We start from the raw sequence: 26463 nt of genomic DNA on the forward strand, positions 1-26463 counted from the left end.
GCTTCAGAGGAAAGAGTCTAAGACACTGACTAGGTGAACAACTGAGACTCGTGGAGAGAGATCATTATAACTCGGGAGACAGAAGCTCATAAACATAGACACAAAGAAGAGGCCTTGCTGTAAGTTCCTAATAAGCACATTCCAAACAGGGCCAGATGATATTTTCCCAAGATACAGAGAAGTATAAATGCTAGGTTAAGAACTACTGACATCTGAAACTCTTAGAAATATGTCAAAAACGGTTGTCATCTGACATCAATATTGTGTGAACATGTACAGGGTTTTTTGGAATTAATTGTGTGTGTGTGTGTGTGTGTGTTTGTGTGTGTTCATGCATCAATGTGTATAGTTTTGCATTTTTCAAGTTGGTTACAAGGGAAACCTTTACTTAGGCTAGGGTTTCTCAATAGCAGCGCTATTTACATTTTGGACCAGATATTTCCTTTTTGTGCAGGCTGTCCTGTGCACTGTAGGGTGTTTAGCAACATCTTTCTACCCTGTAGATGCCAGTTGCACACCACCTCCCCCAGTCGCAACAAGCAAAAATGTCTCAGTACACTGTCAAATGTCCTCTAAAAGGAAAAACTGCCCCCAATTAAGAACCATTGACCTAAGCAGATAAATAAAATGCCACTTTCCTATATATATATAGATTTTTTTTTTTTTGCAGTGGGTTCCTATCATCCACTCAATGATGAGTAAAACTTAAATGTAAATTGTATTATCTCTGTGCACGTTAACTAAATAAGGGTATATGGGGCACAAATCATAGAAAAAATCATGTAAAGACTAATCTTACTGATTATATGATTTAAAAAAAACTTATATAATTAACTTACATAATTAAAAATTGTAACTGTTTTTTTCAGTAAGTTTTAAACGTATTTTCCCAACTTTTGGATTTTGGAAACTGATTAAGCAGTTTTGTAATGAATTTATAGACTTCCCATGGATAAATTTTCTCTTATCAGTAAAAAATACTTGATTGATCTTAACAGATACATTTTGATTAAGATCGATTTGAATTACTGGGTTGATGATTTCCATGTACACACAATTTTCAGGTAAGTGTATTTGTTGAGATAATAATGTTAAAACAAAGAAAAGAGTCTTTGAAAGCAAAAATTCAGAAATCATCTTATGGAGTTTAGAAGAATAATAATTTAAAAATTAGGCTGATTGTCTCTATTTAGAAATTTCCGGAAGCATTTAGAAAGAGCATTCCAGGAATTCTGGAAGAATATTATACAGAATTCAAAGCAAACCAGAGAAACATAGTAACAGAAATTTTGGCAGGTTGAACAATTCAATTAAAAATTGTATATTAAATTTTGAGTGACTCAAGATTGCAAAGTATTAACATTTAAGCATTATTTTAAAATCACAAAACAAAATGTATAAATTAATTTCTGAAAATATTCACTATAAAAAGTGGAAGTTAAACACATGTTTCTCTTTAAAAGGCTATCAATAGTTTCTAATGTTTCATAAATAAGAAAATGGAGAAAGTTCAAAAAGCTAGTTAATATCACCATTCTGAGCAGCAAAGGAGACACTTTATTTCTAAACATGTAAGGATTCTCATTTTTCAAAGACCAGCTCAAATGTCGCCTTCCTCTTTGGAATGTTCCTAATCAAATTAATTGTTTCTTTATCTGAGCTTCCAACAGCATGTTGTCCATGCTTCTGTTGTGAAAATATGACCTTCATTACGATCTAGGGAGGAAGTTGCCCTAAAGTTTTTCTCCCTGTTTGTGTAAGAACTCCATGGACTCAGAGACCACACTCATCCTTTTTCTGTACCTAAACAACTGACACAAATTTAGTGTGGAATAGAAATTTTCTAAATACCCACTGAAAGCATCATTTGCATTTATCTTCCTATTTTGACATCCTTAAGTAAGTAATCTATATATATTTTTTAAAAAATAAATTTGAAAGTTTAGTGTTTTTTAATAATCGTAATGTTAATATGTGTAAATCTGTAGAGCCATGTATTTATATGGGTAACTCATAAACAAAAATAAAGAGTGATTCAGTCTACAAAGGGGCATAGAAAAAGGGCATTTTGATAGTACGGCACCATAGATGATTAGAGCAAAAGTATCTTAGAGATTATGTACTGCAGTCTCTTAGTTGTAGAGCAAAGTAAATAGAGGTCTCTTTGCATACTTGTGATCAGATGGCTAATTTAAAGGAAGCCAGAACCGTATCATAGATCTCTGTCCCTATTTCTTACTGCCTACAGAACATTCAACCCACACAAACAAGTGTGCTGAGCCAGTAGGTCTGGGAAATAAGTACCTACCATAACAATAGAATAAAAAAATTTGAATTAGGAGTTTTCAAATTAGTATCATTGTTTTGACCTCATTTTATAGCTGTAGGGTATCCAAAACCAAAAGACAAAACAAAACAAAAAAACTACAGAATGCCTTCAAAGAAACTTATAAAAGAAATTTTAAAATAATGTTATTTAAATAAGATTCTCCTTTTCTGGATATTAACAGGGATTGACTTTTAAAGCACTACTACCAATTGGTGCATCTCCTTTTGACTGGAGTGTGACAGAAATCCCATCTACCATGCAGGACAGTCTAAGTTTTAATAAAATGTATGGCTAAGCTGTCTGTATATAATTATGTAAAAGTAATTGTAAGATTATATAACATATCTGCAAACTTTTTTACTTGGCATTGTATTTTATGATAATTTCTCATATGGTATTTCAATGAACAAAGATGTTAGATTTATCTTTTTTGTAAGAGGAAAGTGAGTTATCTATATTCAGATGAGAACTCCTGAATTTGATAATCTTTTAGATTTTCTATAGCCCTGATTAATTTTTTAAAAGATAATAATGAAACAATTTCAGAGCTACAAAACATAATGTAATAAAATTCTCTCTGGTGTTTTGGGGAGATGTAATTACTACAGAATATTAAATTGGGAAAACAGAAATAGTCACTTAATCTACATGAGTAATTGGGACACCTGCACAGAGCAGACAGTTTTGCTCAGTTAAAGGATTAGTTTTCTATAATTTCAGCTATTATCATTATAGTTTTCTATTAATGAAAGGTCATGGAAGAAAATTATTGATGACTGGAAATTTAATTTGATGAATGTAACTGCTTGAGAAGAACTGCACTGACCATGTAGTTGGAAATTCACAAATAACTTACATTTAGAAATGCACTGTAAGCTAAAGTTGATCAATTCTTTCTAGAAAATTGACAACTCTGACTTTGTTATCAATAGCTTAAGATACATATCTTTCAACAAAAACAATGAATACACTTTGTAGGTCTTGTTTTGTTCCTTATTTATACTAGATGTTTTATTTGTCTAGTTATTTTGTATCTTTGTCTTGATTCAACTGAACTCTTCTAATTAATGGAAATTTTCTTTTAATTTTGTACAATAATTTGTAAGACTGCCAGTAAAAGTAAAATAGTCATGCTAAGTCCTTCAGTTGTAGTATTATTTAGAAAATCATAAACTAAACACTATGTTGGCTAGAACTTGGAACTGAAGTATGCCCCCCATTACTGGAGAAAAAAAATACTGATTAAAAAAACACAGAATTTTCTCCAGTCAAAGGTGACTATATATCTGGGAGAGAAACAGTGTAATTAGGAAGGACTCTAGTGTTGGGATATTTTTTAATAAGCATAAAAATGTGTTCAGTTTACAACCCAGAGAGAATCCTTAGTAAATTCTTGGCAAGGCAAGGACAGAGGAAATAGAAAAGGACATTAGTCAGTTCAATTGGGGGTGGGGTGGGGAAGGGGTTATAAATTTTTTAATACTTGGTTAAATTTTGAAAGGCATTATGGTAACCCTGGTTAAGATAGTGGCCCTGGAAACATACTATGTGGGTTTTGAATCCCAGCTTTGCTGCTTCAATAAGGCTTGTTTGTGAGAAATTAATAAATGCTCCCTCTTCAGTTTTACTTTTCTTTAAAATAGGAATAATATTTCTTACCTCATAATATTTGGAAATGATTAAAAAGTCCTTGTATATGGTGTGCCTGGTAGCCTAGTACATGGTAAGTCCTCAATCAACATTTATCATCATCGTCATCATCATCATCATCATCATTACCTAAACAGAACTGGCATACTCAAAGGTTCAAAATTCCTTCTCACTGAGCTTTATAATTATAAGATTTTTTTGTAATAAGCCCAAAGATCATTTGAAATGTTAGCAGTGTTAATATTCGATATAGCCCCATTAAATGAATTTCAAACAAGTATGCTGTTTAGATTTTTAAAGAACTCAATCTCTTCATGTGGATATACCAGATTTAGGTAAATCAACACTTTTCAGAACAGAGGGTTATGATATTCTTGGAGGTTACACTATATTCCTACACAGCTAGGAGAGTGTAAATTCAGACTCATTGAATACATATTGACTTCTTCCATAAAGGTTAAATCTATTTCAATATTGACAATTTTTTTTCCATATTAGGAATCTGAGATAGCCAACAAAAAAAGGCTAAAGAAATTCTAGAATTAGAATAAAAACTTGTTTAGGATATCACCTTTGCAGAGGCCACGGGTTCGAGACAAGGACCAGTGAAATTAAAGAGAAAGTGGGAAAAATACGGGCATAAATGATCACTGAGGAAGCTTGGGAGTAAAATGTGATGAAGATGGCTTATGGAGCACACTGAACATTGCAGTGGCTTTAAAACATGTCTGCAGATTATCTGACACTCACCTCTTCAAAAGGTGAAGAAGACATTTGTTCCGCTCTTGGAACCATGACAAACTTTGCCACTGCCTTGATGAACAGAATGCAGTAATGACACTGCACAACTTTAAAGGTTGGGTTAGAAGAACTCATGCCACTCCTGGGATCCTGGTTCTGAGAGCCTGTAGAAGTCTGGCTCCCTTGAAGCTGCCATGGGGTGAAACCAGGTAAAGAGGCTACTGAGAATGAATGAGAGAATGAGAGACAGACAGAGACAGAGAGACACTGACTTAAGGAGCTCAGCTTTTCAAACTTTCTGGTCCAGGAACTAGAAATGTGATTGAAAAAGCCTGGGAGATGATTCCAGCCCCAGCCATCTTCTGAGTACAATTACATGAGAGTCAGTTTTTTAGCTGAGTCTCTCATCCCCCAGATTTTAAGCAAACTAAATAAATAAATGCTATTTTTTAAGCTACTGTTTTGAAGTGGCTTGTCATACATTAATGAATAATTAGAACAATATGGCCTTTGAAATGAGCTAGTCACACCACACAAATGCTTAATATGATTAAACATGTATATATAGAATTTCCTAATTTTGCTTAATATCATTGATTATATACTTAGGGTATCAAAGGGCAACAGATATGTGGAAGAAATATCTAATGTAAGCCAGTAAACTTTTATAAAAGAGATTCATCCACTCTACATATATTTATTGAGATTCTACTATATGCTGAGTAATTTTCTAGACTCCAGAGGCATGACACTGAGTAACACAACAAACAGATTAAATTATTTGTCCTTATATACAGTGTCATGAAAAAGACAGATGGTAAATTTTAAAAAAGTATAAAATAACTCCAGGTAGTTATGTGACAAGGAAAACAATAGATCATTCAAGGGATTAGGGGTTGATTACCTAAGAAAGGGTAATCAGAAACGATCCTTCCCAGAAATGGTATTTGAAAATTAACATTCCAGGCTGAAAGAACAGCAGATGTTTAAGCCCTGAGTTGTGAAACAGTACAAGAAGAATGACATGCCATAAGTAGAGTGGGTAAAGAGGAGACACGGAATGACAGCTGGGGATTTGAATTCCATCGTAGGGGAGGTGGGAAGCCATGGGAAGAACTGGATCAGGAAAGGAGATGATTCAGACAGTCTAGCTCTTGCATGAATGTAACAGAGATGGCTAGATGTGGACCCAAATCCATGCCCTCTTATTCCTGGCACATAGTATGGTTACATTTCTCAGCCTTCACATTATTGGGTGTGACTTGAGCCTAAGGTCCAGCCAACAGAATGTGACAGAAACTAACACACATCTGGCCCATAAAAGTCGGCTGTGTGTGTTCACTTAAGCTCCTTCCCACTTCCAGCTGACAGGGATGGAGGTAACACTCGGAGCAACCTTAGTAGCCACAAACTGAAGACGGCAGAAGTATCATCACCCTGGGTGCCTGTGTGACGGCACGGAATAGACGCTCTACCCCTACACCACACTGCCGGCCCTCCCCAACACGTCACAGACACAAATACCACCACCAGCACGATCAACTAGGAAACACCCTAAACTCCTTCATGGAACAAAGCTTAAGTATCTTTGTCTTGAGTAATTACACGTATGGGTCTGTTCCTTCACTCAGCCTTGTCTACCTTATCTAATACAGTCGATAAACACCCCTTTCTAAAAGAGGGGCTGGAGTGGAAAGAAGGTTAATAAGAAGGCTATTTTAATCAAGCAGGATATATACACTGTTTGTTTACACAAGGGTGGTAACAGTGAAACTGGCAAGGTATGGTGAGATTCAGAGCATAGTTTAAAGATAGGACCAAGAAGACTTAACTGATGTTCACACTTAAGAATGTCAGCTACCAATTTTGAAATGTCTTATACCTTCTATACTCTCGTGAAACTAGATAATAGAACAGACTTTCCCTGATTCACTTTTGATGAAAACAAAATCCACAGGATTCCACAATGAGTGTGAAACAGATCTCCTTGTGTGGAATTTTCAGAGGAAGTGAAAGAAACTCCACTGCAAGATTCTTGGGCTTTATAGATAATTAAGCACAGAAAAAGGGTCAGAGATCAAATTTGATTGGAAGGATATCTTCAGATGAAATTGTGAGATGAAGCTACTTCCAGGCCAAAGGGGGCAGAACCTGTCTATTTCATCTCAATCCTACTGAGGGGCTTTTCATGGGACCTGCCAAAGCTCTGAAATATTCTCTCTGAAATGATGTCTGACATATCTGAGGAAAGCAAAACCCGTGTGACAACAGGATAGAGGTGGCTACACTGGAGTCTGTGTGCTCTCCAAGAATTTATTGGTCAGCATTTCTGCTTACAGCTATGAGTCGCACAGGGAAGGAGAGGTAGTGTGGGCTTCTTGTCTTGGGCTCTGTCGAGCTGGCTGCCTGGAGGAGAGAGGGGAGCCCTCAGCAGAAAGGTAAGGGTGCAGGAGTACGGCACAAGATGCTCGGGGACTGTGGCACATCGACAGACCAGGGAGAATCCGTGATGAGAGATCTTTCCCTGGTGCACCCAGATGTGCATCTCTTCTAGGTAGAGGAATCTCTCAAGAGCCCATTGATATGCTACAGAGAAAAAAATGTTTTATACAGAGACGACCTTCCTACCCTGTCCCAAGTCAGGGAGATCAGAACCCGGCTATCAAGTCAAGGGCTGGGTAGGAAAAAAGGGGGTGGTGAAAAGACAAACAAGAAGAAGCCAACCTTATCAGCTCCCATCCCCTCTCCCATTGCAGGCCTCCAGCCCAAAGTGGACCCAAGCTGGGCCGGGGAGAAAATTTTGCATTAAATCAGGTTTGTAGTTTTTTCACTATTTTGGATCATACATCCAAAACACTGACCTAATGCATGATTGTGATTTGAATGCACTGTAGGGATCTCTACTTTTAACAATGAGCAGAAGGATCATGGCTGACTTTTCTTCTGAAGCAGGGAAAGATAAAGCCACTGAATAAAATTTTGAAAGACCACAGGACACTAAAATACAGTAATGTCTTGATCATGTTATGAACCATGCTTGTTCAACACAGCAGCTCATTCAATTCACAGCAGAAGAGAAATGTGGGCATTTCTAAATACAGTGACTCACAACAACAGAGAACTTGAGGTGGGAATGACACACTATTTATAAGAAGTTTGGAAGTATCTTTGTCTTGAGTAATTACATGTATGGGTCTGTTCCTTCACTTAGCCTTGTATACTTAATCTAATACGGTCGATAAACACCCCTTTCTAAAAGAGGGGCTGGAGTGGAAAGAAGGTTAATAAGAAAGCTATTTTAATCAAGCAGGGTATATACACTGATTGTTTACACAAAGTTGGTAACAGTGAACTTGGCAAGGTATGGTGAAATTCAGAGTATAGTTTAAATAGGACCAAGAAGACTTACTGAGTATCACACTTAAGAATGTCAGCTAGCAATTTTGAAAATCAGGCTACCCAACATGTACCTAGGAAATCAACATAATTTTCTTATCAAATGTATTAAGCAACTGCTTCTCTCCTGACCTGGAAGAAATGTGGCTCAATCACTGCAATTTTTTTAAAGGATCATAAAAAAAGGCATTGCTGCTATATTTATGAATGTCTAACAAAATATTAAAATATGAGATTCCTCTTCAGTTTTGAGCTTGTTATCTGCATGGAGGGTTATCTACATTAGTTAACATGCTCTCTATTTTAAAAAATCAAATGATGTCTTCATAAATGTTTCCAGTTTTATTCGTGTCTGAACCTTACAATCTTATTTTTTTCCATGGATATTCTCAAATGCTAATGGGACTTCTATGCACAGAGTATCTTTGTGCTTGCTCAAAAAACCTGGTCTGTGGATCTTGATTTAATTACAGAAAGGAAATGGGGGGAAAATGAACCTAGAGTTCCATTTTTGCTGTATCCATGACACAGTTAATCCAAGACACTACAGAGGTCTAGAAATTCAGAAGACTTGAAAATAATTTCTTTGATATAATAAAAAGAAAGCCATTTTTCTTGAACTGAATTTCTTGGACTTTGTGGCAGAAATCAAATGCCTCATACTACTATAGCAGTTTTTCTCCCCACAGTTTAATCTAGGACCTGTTAACCAAGGCTATTTCTATACTCAGTGAGATTACATACAGACTTCGATTTTATGAATTACGCGAATGCCTCTGCTGAGAGGTTCCACTGGGAATACAACATGGCTATGCAAATGTACACTTCAGATAAATTAAAGGCACAAAAATAAATTGTAAATTGGCGAAACAGATTTTTAAGGCTTTATTTTAGGTCATTCATGTCAAAGTTGGAAGCTGTCTTTTTTAAGAAGGAAGATGAAACCGCTGAGACGGGGAGGAGAACATCACTCTGTGAGCACATTTGGTGTGGACTGAGTCGGTCCTTCGTGGATGGTGCCTGAACACCACCAGCATGTTGTGCTGGACCATTTGTCAGTTGTGCAGGCATTCAACATAGCTGCAGATGATCCTCTGAACAAACTAGATTTAGAAAACCAAAGTCATCAAGGACTGGGATGAAAACTGATTTAGAAGATGGACTGGTTCTGAGGGTGAAGTTTCAGGAATTATTTAATCAACTAATTTTTCTTTCATTTTCATTGTATGCTAATGAGTGATACATGGTTTCAAAGAAAGTCTAAGTATAAACAAGTCTGAAAGACTTCTGGTAACATTCGATCTCATGAGAAAACATTGGTAGCTCAACTGGCATGATGTTTTATTTTATAGTGATATATAAAAAATTGTATTTCTTGCATTTACTAAATACTGTATGGCTTACAATTTTGTAGCAAATAGTGCATATCCACAGTGTTTTTATTTCCACTATAACATCTTGTAATATTCTGAAGAGAGTGTATTTTGGGCCAAGTAGCATATTTCTGATAGTTTGGATGGTAAGAGATCACCATCCAAACTATCAGAAGTGTGGTCACTAAAACCACCACAATCAATGTCCACAAAATCACAAGTGTTTATCTCAATATATTCAATTATGTTTTGCTTTCATCAGAATCCTCCTTCAAGAGAAATTGTTATTTGTCTGCTGGGTCTGCTGGAGGAGTCCTCTTGGGCATATGCATGTCTATTTTAACCTTAGAGGCATCGGTGTCCATCCTCCATCCCCAGTCCAGGACCATGCCAGGTGAAGTGAGACCTAAAGACATATGCTCTCCTTGCACGGTGACTTTACATTCTCCAAAACAGAGGGACAGCATGTCCTCTACATGCACACCAGCAAACCAGCTGGAACATCACTGCCATTGACTTAGTGATCCACATTTTACGTCATTTCCTCATAGAAACTTTACCTTTTACTGTCTCTGACTTTTCCTAATTTCAATCTGTTAAAACTCTACCCAGCCTATAAGTCCTGATGCAAACGTCATTAGATAGTCTCCAGTAACCTCAGCCAGAAACTACTATAATTTTTATGTCTATAGCTTTTGCTTATGCTTGCCAAACACTGTGTCATATGGCTACACATGTATATTTTATTTTCATTGACAGTAGTTTACTTGAGTACAAGGTAATGTTTTATAGATCTCTATGCAATCCTACAATTTACAGTTCTGCTTGTGATAGGGATTCAATAAATGTTTATTAAACATTAAACTGATACATTTGTTGAATCTCTAAACTAATACACAACCTCCTCTATGCCACATTTGGATTTTAATCTTTTTTTTAACTAAGAACATACTATAAAACTATTCCATGGTATCACTAAGAATATATTATGAAAAATATTCAATGCAAATAAAAAGCATTGTTATGAAGTAGGAATCTTGGGTTCTAGTCATAATTAGACATCATTCATCACTTATAAACCATTTTCTATATATGTTGTATACATACAAAATTTGAGGAAACATGATTTGCCTTGTCATAGCCTGGCTAACTCTCAGGAATTTATGCTGTAACATTCTCTAGGCAAACTTACCTCTCACAATGATGTTGGTGGACTTTTTTGCAGGGTTTCCCACATTATTATTGGCAATACAGCTGTAAGTACCAGCATCTTCCGAGGTGATGGCAGGTATGGTCAAAGTTCCTCCATTCAGAACAGTCTTTTCAGGCAGAGTCCCAAAGGACCTGACCCAGGTGAGAGAGGGTACTGGCTCTCCTCCTGTCGTAACACATACTAACGTTATGGCCTCTCCAGGGTTTACAACTATAGGGTCATCCACCAAGAGTTTAATTGACGGAGATGCTAGAAGACATAAACAAAAGAACATGCACCTGTTTAGATCCACTACAACCAGAATTCAACAGTATGCCTTATATTTATTCACATAGTTAAAGTGAAATATTGTCCTCTTTCGCCAAAATCTCATTGTATTAATCAAATTTAAGCCACATATAATGGTTATTTATTTTAATAATGTGGTATAAACCCATAGAAATGTGTTTAGAATCTTACACGTAGAGAGGGGAATTAAAATTTACATATTCCTGGATTATTGTTTCAAAATTAGAATGACAAGAGGGATCAAAGTTTTAAAACAAAAATCTCTTTGTCTTTTAATGCTATCACCATTTGTTTTTGTCCTTCCAGCTTTAAATATTACAGCTACATAATAATCTCCCAGGTGAAAATGTTTGCAATTTTGGAGGGCTAAAAAATATGTAGATAAATATCCATTCAATAAAAAATGCTGTTTTACAGATTTTTCATCAAACATTCAAAACAGAAACTGCACAAAAACTATGTTCACATATAGCAATTTCCTCTGCTTACACTGCAGTGCCAGCCTATGTAATGTATCCGTAAATAAAAAACAGGGGCATGCATTGTGGTAATGTTTAAGTTCACAGATTCAGAAATATCTGATGTCAAAGTAAAAACTGTATTGCATGAAATCAACCCACATTAGGGCCACTTAAAGTGTTCAACTGTATTGTGTAGTTTTTTAAGATATTAATTACAGTTTAGAGATGAAGAATGCTTTTCTCAGAATAAAAGGTAAATGTGCGTGGTTCAATATTGTCTGCCATTTATATATGTATATATGTGCGTGTATATGTAGAAACACATACACACAAAATGCAATACTACTCAGCCACAAAAAAATGAAACCTTGATATTTGGGACAACATGGATGGACACTGAGGGTATTAGGCTAAGCGAAGTAAGTCAGAAGGAGAAAGACAAATACCATATAATTTCATTCATATAAGGAATATAAAAAAAGAACACAAAAAACCACAAATGTACGAAATAAACCAAACAAAAATAAACATGTAGAAAACAGAGTAGTGGTTACCAGGGAAAGGGGCAGAGGGAGGGTGAAATGGATAAAAGGGATCAACTGTACAGTGACTGATGGAAGTTGAACTGCTGGTGGTAAGCACACTGAAGGGTTTTCAGAAGTAAAAATATAATGTACATATGAAACTTAAATAATGTTACAAATCAATGTTGTCTAATAAAAATATTTTTTAAAAAGTCAGAGGAGAGCAAGAAAACAATTCTATATATTATCATGGTTTGGTGGGATAGGCATGAAATGCCTGGTGACCTTTTTAAACATCACTGTTACATGTTGGTACTTTCTAACATCATTTTAAGTACTGGAGAAGCTTCCAAAGTATCTTAATAGCCTTCCTGAGGTGTTGACTTTAAATTATAAAGCTTTATGATCAAAAACCTGTTGGGAAATGCACCTACTGAAAATAAGAGACAAAAGACACTGCAATTTGGTAGGAAAAAAAGCATCTCAAAGAGTTATTTAATGTTGAACTGAGAAAAAGATATTACTAATTAAATATTTTGAAAATAGATATTATACTTAATTATTGATATCGTATTATGAAAATAAAGGAAATCCGTATAGTTCAATTTGAGGTTAACAGTATAATCTTACAAAGGTATTTAGTTAAAAATATAATTCTAGAGAGTCCAACAGTTATATTAATAACTCATTTGGTTTACCTCACGTTTTAGTGAAAATGTCTCAAGGCCTAAGGGCCACTGATAGCATATATTTATTAGACTATGGAAACACACAATGGTGACATTAAGTCAAGAAATAGCTGCTCCTGAAATTGACTTGTATAAGGATGAGTTGTCTTTCTATTAGATACACAATATTTAAAGAAAAAAGCTCAAGACAATTTTAAAGCTCATAAAATAATACACATATAACAAACAAGATGACCACTGTTTTACGTACAGCACATTGTAGAAATATAGTGATAGTTTTATTAAAAATTCTCTTTTCCAAGTCAGAATTGAAAACTGAGCACTGTCCAACTTCGTTTTATTAACGATGGCATTATTTTCTCTGATAATCCTTGATACTAAAAATATCCCACACAGACCACAAAAATGGCTAATGATTTCAAGACTTTAAAAATGTCCACATGTATATAAGTATCAAAATTTTCTAGCTGTAAATCCTAAAAAGATAAAAGTGAATTTTTTATCATTTTGTTCTAGTGTCTTAGTTTTGATTCTATAAATACCAGCTTTTTTTGAAAGGCTTTGCTTAAGAACTATAGGAAAATTAGGATTCATCAAGCTTAAGTGTAAATCCTGCCATAGAGAAAAAAAAATTAAAGTAGGAAAAATATAAAAAATATTTTTGTCTCTTGATAAAAATATTTTTCAGAAGAGATGTCATCCTGAGCTGAGTACTCCCTTCTTACAGGCTCCCATAGCCCCCCCCCCCCCCCTTATTTTCCTTTTCACACCACATCTCATAATATTAGACGGGTGACCACTATAGCTCTCAGCCAGAAGTGTCATGACTGCATTCTCTGAAGTATGGCCTGATGGTTGGTTGAGAGGTAAGAGCACAAACTCTGGAGAACAACACCTGGGTTGACATCTTGACTCTGCTATTATTTAATAGTTTTGTGAGCTTGGGCAAGTTCTTTCACTCTTGAGTGCTTCAGTTTTACCATGTTGAAATGGAGGAAAATAACTGTCAACTATCTTACATCAGTGAGATGATTTAACATGTATAAATTGCTTATGACAGTGCCTAGTACAAAATATGCACTGAAAAAATATTTTCTTTTGTCACCACCCTCATAGCCTGGTCCTGTCCTTGGTACATAATGAGTCTTTAATAAATATTAGTAAGGCAAATCAATAAGTGGCCAAGTGAATAAATGAATGACTAGTATAAAAAAAATGGAGTTTTTTTTTTTAAAATGCGATTTTTCTATTTCACTCTGATGTATATGACAGAGATCTTTTAAAACTATTTTGCCTTTTGGAGGTCCTATGACATATCACATGGAATATATTTAAATATGTCCATACATTTTGAAGCCACATAATAAATCATTTATTAATTTTGTTTTACATTTTTAATTTGTAAGTTGAAACTATTGTTTTTCAAGATTCAACATTTTCTTAGGGCTTTTAAAAAAGCTCATAGGCAAAAGTGAATCATGTACGTGGCTGAGTATTAACTAAATGTCTACTGTATGTTTTGGCCGAATTACTCCATCACTATGTAAGAATAAACATGTAAAGCCATAGAGATTGTCAGTTTCCTTACAACGGTGAGACAAGGGCATTGTTCTAAAGCATACTGCAGGATCTAGACATCTATTCATTCTTCACAGCACCATGTGGGAGCCAGATTACTATTTGAAATTCATTTTTAACTAATGAAGAAATGAAACACAGGAGTTGAAAGAGGACAAGAGAAACGCTGAATGCAGAGTGTCTTACTTTTTACTTGGGATGTTCATTAAAGCAAAGAAAAAAGTAGAAAAAGATGAAATACATAAAGTAAACAAAGGAAATCTTTCAAGCTAAGTGAAGCACTTATATTTAACTAAACATACAATTATTTTAAACATGTTTTACAGTAATTGGCAAAACATGGCTCAAATTACATAAAAAATATTCCAACTAAGTCTGCTTTTCACATGACACACACATAGACACACACCACCAGCTATAAACATTCTCTGTATACACACTGCTTTTAAATTCATGTCCATCAGACTAGCAAAATAAGAATCTTGCCAGCACTGAATGATAGAAAGCATAGGTCACCAGAGCAACTGTCATGAGACTTGACTCTCCCCTTTAAGATCAGTATGACAACATCCTAGCATGCTTTATGTGTTCTGTAGTGGAAACGGATGGATAGATAGATACATAGACAGACAGAGAGACATATAGATCTATAGGTCCTGGGAAAGATGTGATCAAGTAGAATATAGATAAAGAAATAGAGAGAAAGAAAGGGAAAAGAAGGGGAGGAAAAAGAAAAAGAGGAGAGGCCAGCCGGTGGTTTTTATTTTCCAAAATCCTAAACCCTTCAATAACTGCAACATGGAAAGTATATGTTAGGAAATATTTCCAAGGAAGAGAATTCTTCAGCTCCTCCCCTCCTGGCAAACAAAAAGAAATGCTTTCTAGGGCTGAGCAACAGAGGCATCAGTGGGTCTGAGACAGAGAGAGAGGTGGCCTCTTGACTCCTACAACAAATCCCAAACGTCCGGATATTCAAGAGCAGAGGGGCATCTGTGTGTCCCTTCCTGGTTTGAGGTCACTGAGTGTGACTGGCTAGACAGATGGGACATAGTGAGGGTCATAGGAAAGGCTCCATGCCTCAGGGGAACAATCCCCTACCCTGCACAGTGGAGCAGAAGAAGCCTAGAGATGGGCCAGAACAGGATGTGGCAAGATGATGGAATGAGGGAGGACTCAGGCAATACATGCCTGTCAAAAGATTCAGCTCTCATGCCCCACACTTTGGTACAACACAGCACCCTCTAGAATTGAAACACAATCTGCTGTGGAAACAGGAACTCCACATTGACTGAGACACAGTTTCTGACATCATGGCAGAATAGGTGGTTGAGATAAAAATGAAGCTGACTTATAAAATAATAAAGGTATATTTCTTTCAAACCTGAGTTTGTAGACTGGGATTCAGGCCCACTAAGTTTAGTGAGTCAGTTCTGCATAAAGTCCTCTGGATGTGTGATACAAAGATTCAGTTTGAGGTTAATTAATAATACATTCTGTAGGAAGAAAATACTATTTTAGCCAAGGTCAGTGACTTCTTTGGTGTTTTATTTTGGCTGCTACCTGACATAATAGTTTGTTGAAGATAAATACAGTTTTAAAAAATTGAAAACAATGCAGTGCTAATCATCTTTATATTCCTAGAGACTTTGGCCCTCCAAAGATTCGGGCCTTTCAGTATTTAACAAGGAGCTTAGTTTTCCACTCCAGGCTCTTTGATTAAATGGATATGAAGCAGTTAACTACAGTATAAAACTGCCAGTTGCTTTGAGTTGGAGATAATCTAAGACATGATTCTTTGATTGGAAATAACTTGAGTATTGAGTTATAGGAAAATCACAAAGAATAGGAAACAAACAAACAAACCAGAATGATCTCCAACAAAAAATCCTCAACTAGGATGATATTTGTCTTAATTTGAATCCTCCCCAAAGCAGATCCTGATAGAAGTAGCTCATTTGGGTGGCGATTTCAGGAAGTGTACTGAAGGAGCAGAGAAGAGACAAGAAAGGGAGAAAACCAGTAAAGGAGCACCAATGAGTGCTTGTCACTGCGGGAAGCCTGGCTCCCTGATGCTGGGAACCCTCTGAGAAACCACTGAGAACACACCTCAGAACTCTCCCTCTGAAAAGTGAGGAGGCTGGCTGCGGTGTTTATCTACCAACTCCTGTTTTCATTAGTCGAGGATTATTCTATAGGTCTTAACTTCCCAAACTTATGCATTGGCTGAACACAGTAAGTTCCAGAGTAGATTCTGAACGTCGAATCTCTCAAGAGAAACTACAATAACCTCCAGAACAGGCAAAGAGGAGAAAGCAGGGCACTCATGGTGTCTGCTGGGCACCCGTTCCATGTAAATTCAATGATTGATAGTTGGGTATATGAAGATAATGTTGAAAGATAAAGGAAAAAGTGGATGGTGAGTAGGGGCATTTTTATCCATCAGGATGTAAGCACAAAATAAAATGAATAGGGGCATAGCATGAATAAAAGGAAGAGGAAGTAAAAATATATAGGATCAACTTTCTGCTTCTGTTCCGTGGCCCTACATTTTTTTAAACCAAAAAATGTACACATGATAGACAAACCAAGTCCAGCTTCTGTGTGGAGAGACATGCTTTGTTTATGGATTCAGGGAAGAGAAAAAAAAAGTTTGTTTTGCAAAAAGTAGTCATTTCACTGAGATACAAGAATCACTGTATTTTCATGCATTTCATTGAAATTCACTTTCAACACACATTTCATTGAAACACAGGTAACAATGAACATTTCACAAAATAAAAATGAGAGAATATATTAGAAGTTGATTAGAAAACTCAAAATAATCCACCCATGTAGTTAAGTTTTTATTCAGATATTATTATTGACAAACGGACTGATTCTCATGAAGCCCAGGAGGGATATAATATTGGGAAAGGCTGTTTAAAGCAATGCTCCAGGATATGGCAACACCTGAAAGAGCACTCATGAACAGTTTGCAATGCAAGAGAGAACGTTTGCTACAGACACTGAAGCCAACGAGCGTTCTTCATTTTTTTAATATTTAAAGAACAGATAGTTCTGGAAATGATTGAGAAGGCAGAGGAAATACGTTCTTTCATAGAAAATTACATAAGTCTCCTAGAAGAGACCTGCTGTTTAACACCATCAGTTCCAAAAAGAGGTTCTCTAGATGGGCTTTCTTTGGTTAGCACAATATTGTTTACTGTTTGTTTTTCTTGTTATCATTATTACGAGTGAATGTTTTTAGGTGTTGTTTGTTCTCCCTAGTACATTTCAACACATTCATTTAATAAGTATTTATTGAGCACCTACTGTGTATCAAGCTCTGTGGTAGGCACTTGGAATATAATGGTGAACAAAACACCCACAGAATTCCTGCACTCAGAGTCTGACAGCCTAACAGGACGAGAACTAGCCCTCTCCCCAGGACTCCCACTGTCTTAGGGGATTTCACTCATTTACATCACCTGCCTGTTCTCAGAAGTCATGCACATTTATGATCCCCGACCCGGATATTTATGGCACCACAGCACAATGAGTAAAGAAATATGTCATAAGATATTCTTCAAAGAAATGAGACCTTACAAATCATAACAAGTGTCATTTACCTCTGAATCTAGTCATTAAACAAGATCAACGGAAATACTAGAACTGGAACTTGTGTTCCAACGTGAGCAATGGACAATAAGGTTAAAAGCTTATTTCAGTCAATAAGTTATGCCAATAGTTGGGGTACTAATAGTTAATGGCCTGAAGTGTCTTTGTAAATATTGGGAAAACATGATGAAGAAGAACTTTAGCACCACGTATCCCCCTTCCATGGTCAACAATCCCTTACTGTTCTTCCCAACAGGTGAAATCTTGGCAAAATGTGGTCTCATTCAAGTTTATAAGAAATCGCGCATTCAGCTGCAGCTGCAGCAAATCCCAGAGGGGTTTCTTCACTCATGAAGAGAAAACCCAAGCTAAAACTAAGGAATCAAACTTCAAACTAAGGAATTTGTTGCCTGGGCAAATTTCCTGTTCTTTATAGAAGATACCAGGTTTTTAGGAATAGTGCCAGCTTGCAAATATGTCCTCCTCACGAAATGAACATGGCATGAACTAGCTATTCCTGCTGTCTAGAATCCTCTTACAGTGCTTTTCTACTTGGTAAACCACGTTACCATGCTCAGATGTCAACATCAATTCTCAATCAAATTTCTAGTCTTTGCCCAATTAAATTCCTTCCTCCTTTATATAAGCATAGCTGCTTATAATACCTCCTCCCACACACCCCAGCCACCATTAGAACATTTACCTTCCCCTTTCACTGTGCAATTTTTAGGGATAGGCTATCAGAGTGAAAAGGATGATGTTTTTCAAATTTGTACAAACAGCACTCAGAAAAGGATTTGGCAAAGAATTATATGTTCAGTAAAGTGTTTTTGAATAAAAGAATGATGAATTTAAAGGTCAGAGAACAGAAAATCCACCTAAGCCCCTATTTTGTCATAAACTTCACACAGACAAAAAAAAGACCAACGAGAAAGAATGTGACATGAACCCATGATTTCATGCACCTTTCACTGAAAAATACTGCTTATGAAGAAGACCTTGACCAATGAAAGGCCAGCTCTTTCACTGTTCAACCCATCTAAAATTAGCCATGTTTTTTAATCACTAACAAGGTGATAGCACAGAATTTCTCCATCAAAATTTAGTGCACCATTCACATAAAATAGTTATGGCAGATTATCTACACTTCTTTGTACTTAATTCTTTGCTCAGTTACAACACATACATTACTATTAATAGACCATGTGAGTAAGCCAAATTATGTCCCTGAAATGAAAACTAAAGGCATATGGCCTTTGTCATAAGAGCACCAGTATGTGGGTAATTCAGCATAGCCTAAAAAAAAAACAGTTAAGATTTAAGGCTCTTTTGTAAGAGTGACACAGCAGCAGCAGAACAGATAACAACATCGCCTCTAAGACCATCTGGCGTTGATCTCACAGCTATACTTCCTGAGGCCTCACCAGAGTAGCAAAAGAAACAATCATTCCCCTCTGGCCACCACAGCTGCGGAATGGAGGCAGCTGGCACTTCTGCAACCAATATTATGACATAGAGGGATTGTGCAAAAACGTTACTCTCTAATTGGTTACTCTCTTACTGGTCTGATAAGATTCATTTTTTTTTTCTTATTACCCATCCAGGTGACACTGTATCATAGTGTTATATTTTGAATTATTTTATGATTCTGTAACTTAATTTCATAGTAATTTGGCTAAGATTGGTTCATAGCTAATCTTAAAGAATAACGTTGAATAGATTTAACTCTGCTGGGCGTCTGTTTTCTCCTGTAAAGGGAATTCCATTAGATAGTTTCTAAAGGATTGCTCAGACCAAATTTCTACATTGATTAGGAAAACACCTTGGCATATCCTCTCCTAATCTTACATCATATCTAAACTCAGGTTACTCAAATATCTAAATTGGTTTCAAGATATAGTAAAGATTAAAAATCACATCAGGAGCTTAATTAGCCAGGCCATTGATAGCAACAACATAAACTGATTGCGAACAGAGGAATGTACCTATGTTTTGTTTAAAGAAAAACATCTTTAATTCAACTTATAGCTATTAAGTGCCAACTGTGTGTCAGACTCTTTCTAGGCATTGGAGACAATAGAACAAAACAGTCAAAAATCCTGGCCTTGAGGTGTTTGCAAGTAGATGGAGATGATTATAGCTCTTAATATGTTCCAGGTACTCTTCAAAAAGCTTTACATGCATTTCTCATGTAGTTGCATGAGATAGCTACTGGTATTACCTATTTTACTTATTACCAATCTGAGGAACAGTTTAAACAACTTTCCCAAGGCCACATACCTAGTGAATGGTGGAGCTGAGAGTATAATCTAGGCAGGCTGACTTGAGATGCATATAAAGCATTGTAGATAAACTCCAGAGTGAAATGAAGTTGATAATTTCCAAGCTGTAATTAAACCCTGATGATATTTAAGCCAGATGAAGAATTAATGCTGCCTCTCTAACAGAAAGAAAGGATAGCATTAATACCACCTATTATAATAAAAAGCTGGGAAAGGCAAAAATAAACATGGTTTGCTAGTCAAGTTTCCAGAAATCGCTACCATTTAGAATAGAAGGCAAAAAGACTTGCGAACCCCTCACCGCATAATCAAAATACCTAAGTTCTGAAGTGACTGTGGAAGAGACTCTTAGGTCATCGCTCAGAGTGTTTTCACTCTTAACTTATGCAAATTGTAATGGGCTCAGTTATTAACTTCTCAGACTGACTAAGGTCAGGAGGAGAAAGTTAAACAAGGAAAGGCTTCCTGAGACAGGAAAGTGGAGAACAACTGTGGCAACTGACAATATGCCATTAAGAAAAGAGTAAGAAAAACAAGTGTATTATCGCATGGAATCGTAAGCATGATCACAAAGATAAACTATTAACCAAGTCTTCATCTATTTCAACTGCCATCTCCCAAAATATCAGACTAGGCAGGTACAATTAAAAAAAAAAACAAGAAAAAAGTAATAAATTCATATATTTAGGCATTAATCATGGGATGAAGAGAGAAAGTTAGAGAGAGATTAGGGGAAGGGGACTTTCTGCTGGTGCTTCTAAAGTCTGCTATAAAATACTACTTTGCAAAGGACAAAAGTGGTCATATTTTGCTATATATATAAAAATACTGGACCAAAAGTCAAATTAAAGAAATCAAAGCATATAAAACATACATACATTCATACTTAACACACTAAAGCATTAAGTGGTTATTTATTTTGGATTCTAGGAGTAGTTTTATTAAACAGAATAAGAATATCATATCTTGATTGCCTGAACTGGGTCACAACCCAGACAATTGTGTTATGAACACCTGGGCCCTTACCACATATCTGTTACCACCTCCTAGCTGGGATTCCTGTCCTAGCCTCCAACTGACATGTAGGCATTTGAAAATGTTGGAATGAGGAGTCTCATTCTAAGAGGTGAGGTGTGCCTCAATAAATTAAGGCCTGCCAGGGGAAACCTGGGAACTGTGTAGATTTTATCTCATAAAGTGCTAAATATGTTTTTAGGAGATGTACTCCTTTCACATACAGATAATATTAACTATTATTTACTTTTATGCTTATATTGATACCCCTCCATGGCTGATTAAATGACAAAGAAAGGAAAAGAGAGGTATAATCAGAGCATAATTTGTTAAAAATAAATGTGCCAAAGCAGAGGGATTTGATTCCAAGTTTTTATGTGTGGTTAGGAACCAATTTATTGGACTAAATTACAAAGCCATAAAATTGTATTTACACTGGAGAAAATGACAATTTTAAACTACAGACCTTGTAGTAGGTGTCAATACAGTATCATGTTGACATACTGTAAATACTAGCTGCTGTTTAAGAATATCATTGCAGATCTAATTCCAGCAAGAGTCAATTCAAGCCTAACTATTAAGCTGCTACATTTCTTATCTTGGGGTTTCAGGCATTCAGAGTACATTTAAATATACTGCTACCTTGTTCTGGGACAATGCTGCTGTATGATAAGGGGGTATTCCTTTTTGAGTAAGATAATGCTGTAATGTAACATATGTGGAGGAACTAAGAAGCTGCACAAAATGGAATGTTGCTTAAGGAAAGATTAAAAGCCAATAAAGCCTTTTAAATACTATTTTAATATGAAAGATAAAACATTGACTGAGTCACCTCCAAATTCAGTTCTTCTCTACACATGAGAAAAGCACGTATAAAATGTCTTGCCAATATTTTATTTCTTAAAGCTACTGAAAATATAGCTTTCCCACTCTGGGTCTGATATTTTTAATATAGATTTTGTTAAATCCATATTTCTTATTCTACATGTTAATATGAATTGATGAAATATCCTTACAGAGGAAACAAATACCATTTGTTTGCAGTGTCAAATTACTTTTGTTTTTCTTCAAGTTCTTAATATTGATATGTATTGATTTGTCTACTTAACTCTCCAGTGACTTGAGAATTAAATCCATATTACATATTCTTGACTGTGGCTCTGTATATATATAATAATCCTTTTCTAAACCTGTATTCATATTTAACATTTTGCTTAAACACACAAAACAATATTTAGTATGCAGACCATTGCATGTTCACTGAATTTTCAGGTTCTTCGAAATGCAGTATCCTATATTTGTATAGCTCACGGTATCATGATTCTATATGGATATCACATGATTGCTTTTTACTTACGTTTCCAAAATGAAAAAAGACAGAAACATTACAATTTTCATCAGACTGAGCTACATTTAAAGCTGAAAAACAAAATGTAATGAGGCAGGACTTTAGCTATCAAGTATTCATGATCAAAACGAAGAGAATTAGAAAGATATAGTAAGACTAGAAGTTTAGCTTCCTTTCCCCGTTTTTGTTCCTTCTAGGCAATCATGTTAGTGGATTCAATCCCAGAGAAATTTATAAGAACCCATATTATACTGCTTGTTTTTCCAATAGCTTTGTTCATTTATTTCCTGTTGCATCCCTTTCTCTCTACTTTGAAAATACATATTTTAATTTGCATGTAGCATGTGATAATCATTTAGAAGAAATTTCTTATCTATTGTTAGTGTATGAAACTGCATATATTTTACCATTTTAGAACTATAAACTCTTTTCAGTAAAACAAAGCAAACTGGTGTTGCCAGATTTTGCTAGACAGGACTGCCTAGTAGTGCTTTACTTGGCTAACTAAAATTTCTGACTCTTACTTAGCTATGCACAGTGTTGCAATGCCAGATCAAAGTGAAACTTAAAGAGTAGCTTCATACAACTGTCACATCAATTTGTGCCCAACTTATCCCCCTGGTTGCTTTATAATTTCCTTTTTTGTCAAAGCAAGGTAACAGGTACCATTAATAGAACAAGACGACAAGGTTACCATCAATAAATTTCTTTTACACAGTATATCTATCAGAAATCAATACTGCTGACTGTACTGCACATTCACTGGGTAGTAGGCGATTGAAGGACACAGTCAAAAAAACGCTCAAGTAGGACAATATAGCAACTAAAGCAGTGACTTAGAGGAGCTGACGGAAGGAAATGCTGTTCAAAACATAAACTAAAACATACTACTAAACAATTGGACATACCTATTCTCTGTAGGAATAGAATAGTAGCAAGTAAATCAAGAAGAGTATGTTGTTATCAGAAAAAAAAAATGTGGCTCTTTGAACAGATGTTGCAGAAAATGAAAATTGAGGGGAAAGCCTAAATCTTTGTGATGCTTTGGAAAAAACTTCCACAACAGCAAACCAAAAGTATGTGCTGCATCTGGACTTACAGTCAAAAGTCTAATGTTAATTTATTGTGTACAGCATAATGCTTCAGTCATACATGAACATACATATATGCATTTTCATATTCTTTTTCACCATAAATTACTATAAGACATTGAATATAGTTCCCTGTGCTATACAGTATAAACTTGTTGTTTATCCATTTTATATATGTTAGTATCTGCAAATCTCAAACTTCCAATTTAGCCCTTCCAACACCCTTGCCCCACTGGTAACCACTGTAAACTGCCAAACTTCAATAAAATATACATAAAGAAAAAAGAAAAGAGAAAAAAATAGGTTGATGTGAATGCATTTCTGATACTCTGCCTGTCCTTTACCTTCTAGTCCACCTACCCACCTCTCTCTCCCTTCTCGTGTAACAATACACAAGATATCCTAACTCTGACTGTTTGGACTACTACACAGACTTTTTATTTAATTCAAAGCTCTCATGAACCAATGCGGATTTTTAAAATTACGACTAGTTGTGGCTCAGGTGACTTCATGACTCTATGATATTAACAGTGACCACAAGGCTAACCTTAGTCACCTCACAGGGTGTCACATCCTATGAATAGTGCAGCTAAGGTCGAGGACTCCTAGAAATACAAACATTTTAGCATGAAGTTTTAACAATAATATGTATACTTCATCATATCAGAATGTCAGAGAAAAAAGCAAATATTTATGGCTCACTCCCAGCCAAAAAACTGTTTGCATTTTGCTTGTCTTTTAAACAGAAAGTATATTCTATAAGTGTTCTTTGATGAGATAATAATCAATTTCTGCTTTCCTAATAATTTCTTAAATTTACTTTTACTTGGTATTGATTAGTACACTTGACTTTAAAAAAGGGTAAGAACGTAAATTATTTCAATTTCTTGATTATGGAAATAAGTATATTACAAAAAAGCCTTATGAAATCCAGTAGAACTAATGTAATAGACCTACTCACTATAAATATACATATTAGTAATATGATTATTTGCACTTAATCAGTACACAATATTTCATATTCATTTATTTCTCCAATCATTAAAAATAATTGGAATTTGGCTGTGATTTAATATTTCTGCTGCATAGTACAGACTAGGAGATTGTATCATTGATACTTCCAGTAAATAAAAAAGAAAACCAAGAGCTAAATGAGATTTTAGCTAAATGAAATCCTCAGATTGTTTCACTAAGGTAATTTTTTTTTTATCTGACAACCACACTACCATAAAACTGAAAGCCTACCATTTGCCAGGCAACTTAAATATAATCTCATTTAATCTTCACAGTATGTGTAACAAGGTAAGGTTCTACGAGAAAATAAATGTCTCACAGCTGGAGGGAGAGCAATGGCCAGGGATGCACCTTCTCTTGCATGATATAAAAGCACCCCCCACCCCAGCAGTGACTTTTTGTAAAAGAAGTATTGAGAGCTCAAGATTCACAAAGATTTCCTCAAATAGGTGCATCAGGTCCAGAGATGATTTGTTTGCTAATTTTTTTCTTGAATCGTAATGTAAGCCTTGTGTATAAAAGGACAACAGCATGATGAAGTCTTAATGTTCTCAAATTCTGCAAGCCCGAAACTTGCTTGCATGGATCTTGGGGTTCAAGGGTAGCTGTGTACTATAGGTTGCATCTACTTCTTTGTAGCCATCTTATTTCATCTAAGTTTTTGTTGTTGTTCATGTTGCCTTGGTAAATAAAAATGAAATCTGAGAGTAAATATTCTCCTCCTATCAGTCAGTAACCCACCTAGAGCACATTATCAACATGATTTAGCAAAAAAGTAGGTTTCAAAGAGTTGAAGGAATTGGTCACACCACTAGGGAGAGCCAGGATCTATATGCAAGTTTTCCTCACAAATGCTTCTTTATGTAGAGTTACTTAAGGCTGCACCTGTACTAGCATTAACAAATAACATCAAGACTAGTATCATATAAGGATATTCCACGCAAATGGAAAAGCCAAAAAGGCAGGTGTTTCAGTACTTATTTCAGACAAAACAGACTTTAAAACAAAGGCCATAAAGAAAGATAAAGAAGGACATTTTATAATGATTAAAGTAGTGATACAAGATGAGGATATTACACTCGTTAATATATATGCACCCAATATAGGAGCACCTAAGTATATAAAACAATTACTAACAGAGATAAAGGGGGATATTGATGGGAATACAATCATAGTTGGAGATTTTAACACTGCATTAACATCACTAGACAGATCTTCCAGACAGAAAATAAATAAGGCAACAGAAAAATTAAATAATACGATAGAAAAATTAGACTTGGTGGATATTTTCAGAGCATTACACCCCACAAAAAATAGGATATACATTCTTTTCAAGTGCACATGGAACATTTTCCAGGATTGATCATGTACTTGGGCACAAAAGAAACCTCAGCAATTTTAAGAAGATAGAAATTATCTCAAGCATCTTTATTGACTGCAATGCCATGAAACTAGAAATTAACAACACAAACAAAGGAGAACAAAAGGAAGGTATGGTGATTAAAAATGTTATTAGATATGTTATTAGATATGTTTTAATAACATAGATATGTTATTAAAAAACCAATGGGTCAATGAGGAAATCAAAGCTGAAATTAAAAAATACCTTGAGACAAATGAAAATGAAAGCACAACCACACAAAATTTATGGGACACAGCAAAGGCAGTGCTAAGAGGGACGTTTATAGCCATACAGGCCTTCCTCAAAAAAGAACAATCTCAAATAAACAATTTAACCCACCAGCTGAATGAACTAGAAAAAGAAGAACAAAAATCCCCAAAAGGCAGCAGAAGGAAGGAAATTATAAAGATTAGGGAGGAAATAAATAAAATACAGGTTAAAAAGACCATAGAAAAAAATCAATCAAACCAAAA

The 26463-nt window shown here is 35.4% G+C and overlaps 1 protein-coding gene across 2 annotated transcripts in view; it reads right to left on the reverse strand.

Moving 5' to 3' along the window:
- MDGA2 (MAM domain containing glycosylphosphatidylinositol anchor 2) overlaps positions 1 to 26463 on the reverse strand; it is a 690959-nt gene that overhangs the window by 206534 nt on the left and 457962 nt on the right. For both annotated transcript variants that reach the window (XM_006189475.3, XM_014563340.2), the window contains one exon: positions 10682 to 10951. In XM_006189475.3, the coding sequence (XP_006189537.2) occupies positions 10682 to 10951 (270 nt within the window). The remainder of the gene's footprint in view (positions 1 to 10681; positions 10952 to 26463) is intronic.

The sequence above is a fragment of the Camelus ferus genome, chromosome 6 (genome assembly GCF_009834535.1).
Source record: "Camelus ferus isolate YT-003-E chromosome 6, BCGSAC_Cfer_1.0, whole genome shotgun sequence".
Lineage (NCBI taxonomy): Eukaryota > Metazoa > Chordata > Mammalia > Artiodactyla > Camelidae > Camelus > Camelus ferus.